General features: G+C 46.1%; 1 protein-coding gene across 1 annotated transcript; it reads right to left on the bottom strand.

Moving 5' to 3' along the window:
* Positions 1-511: 511 nt before the first annotated feature.
* On the bottom strand, positions 512-874 carry LOC124651148 (pollen allergen Lol p 2-A-like). The gene has a single exon (XM_047190281.1). It carries the CDS (start codon positions 872-874, stop codon positions 512-514), a length of 363 nt encoding a protein of 120 aa, XP_047046237.1.
* Positions 875-1,442: the final 568 nt, after the last annotated feature.

The following is a 1,442-nucleotide window of genomic DNA, read 5'->3' as shown; positions in this document are numbered from 1 at the left end:
TCTGGAAAGTTAGTCAAATTCAATAATTTGGCTTAGACCAAAGCTAAAGGAGCAGTGCAGTACTAAGTGTTGACGTTATGTAGTCTAAGTTCAAACGTTACTATTAGAGAAAATACAACACATTACTATTAGAGAATTACAACATAAGGGATAAACTACCAAACAATCTTATTGCAATCTTATATGAAAACCATCGATTAGGAGTTCTTCCAAGTCCTCAAGTCCTGGGGAACTTGACGAACTGCTCACAAATATTGAAAGTGATCATGGACAGTGACACAATGACATCGAGCACAATATATGGATATACGTGTATAACTATAAAACCAAAAAAGAACCGTCAAGACAGCGGGTGCATGGTAGATACTAGCAAGCAAAGCACATCCTCCGCTGCTTCTCCGAATCATTATACATATGAGCACCTCATAAATAAAAGTCTAGAGAAATTATTAACGATACAGTTTCGACGACGAATACGAGGAAAAATCAAAAACTTGTGACAATCCATGGCCTACTCCTCGGGCTTGTAGGTGGTGCCGACCTTGAATTCGGCGGGCACGACATCGTCGAACACGTTCCTCATCCCCTTCTCGGACACGAAGCGGAAGTTGAATGGGCCCTTGAGTGGCTTGTCGCTCTTGATCTCCCACACGCCGTCGCCGTTCTTCTTGAGGGCCAACCACTCGTTGGATCCGTGCTCCTTGAGCTCCACCTCCGCCATGGAGTCGCCCGCCTTGTTGTACTTGATGGACAGCGCCAGGTTCTTCTCGTCGGAGCCCTTCTCCACCGTGAACGTCACGGGGGCCTCACACATCGCGCCCACGAACAGTACCACCAGCACCGCCGCGGCGAGCATCCTGCTTGAGGAAGCCATTCTCACTATGTTGGTTGTTGTGTGTTTGCTGTTGCTGTGAGATAGCTGTGTGAATTCTGAATTGGTGATGGTTGATGGGTGTGGTATTTATGGGCGCATGGGCGGTGCTCCGGCAATGTCGCAGGGGGCACTACCTACGTTCCGGCCGGGCTTGTCGGAAGGGAATAGAGCAGGGCCACGGAGAGAGAGAGCCGCATTCAGGCATGCACGGACAAGCTCAGTCTCATGCATGGTCACGGACATCGTGGACTGTCAACCGGCAGGCCCGTCGCTTCCGCATGCCTGCATCCAATTACCCAATATAGCAGGATAGGACAAGGATTTTGTGCACATGGGAGTCATATGGGAGTCAGTGCTCCCTTCACTTTTGAATTTTTGAAAATTTCAGATTCTCATATTTCTCTGCTTTCAAGAATTATGACATTAAATATGTAGATAGATGTGTATACGAGGATTGGAATCAAAAAAGTCCCGTCAAAAAATACGTTATATTTTGGGAGATGCAAAAAAGATAAATTTCTGACAGTAGACTGACAAAATATACGTACAATTGTACTACTATTTATAG

Source organism: Lolium rigidum, chromosome 5, assembly GCF_022539505.1.
Source record: "Lolium rigidum isolate FL_2022 chromosome 5, APGP_CSIRO_Lrig_0.1, whole genome shotgun sequence".
Taxonomy (NCBI): domain Eukaryota; kingdom Viridiplantae; phylum Streptophyta; class Magnoliopsida; order Poales; family Poaceae; genus Lolium; species Lolium rigidum.
The sequence above is the reverse complement of the archived record's forward strand: the minus strand, read 5'-3'. Positions and strand labels throughout refer to the sequence as shown.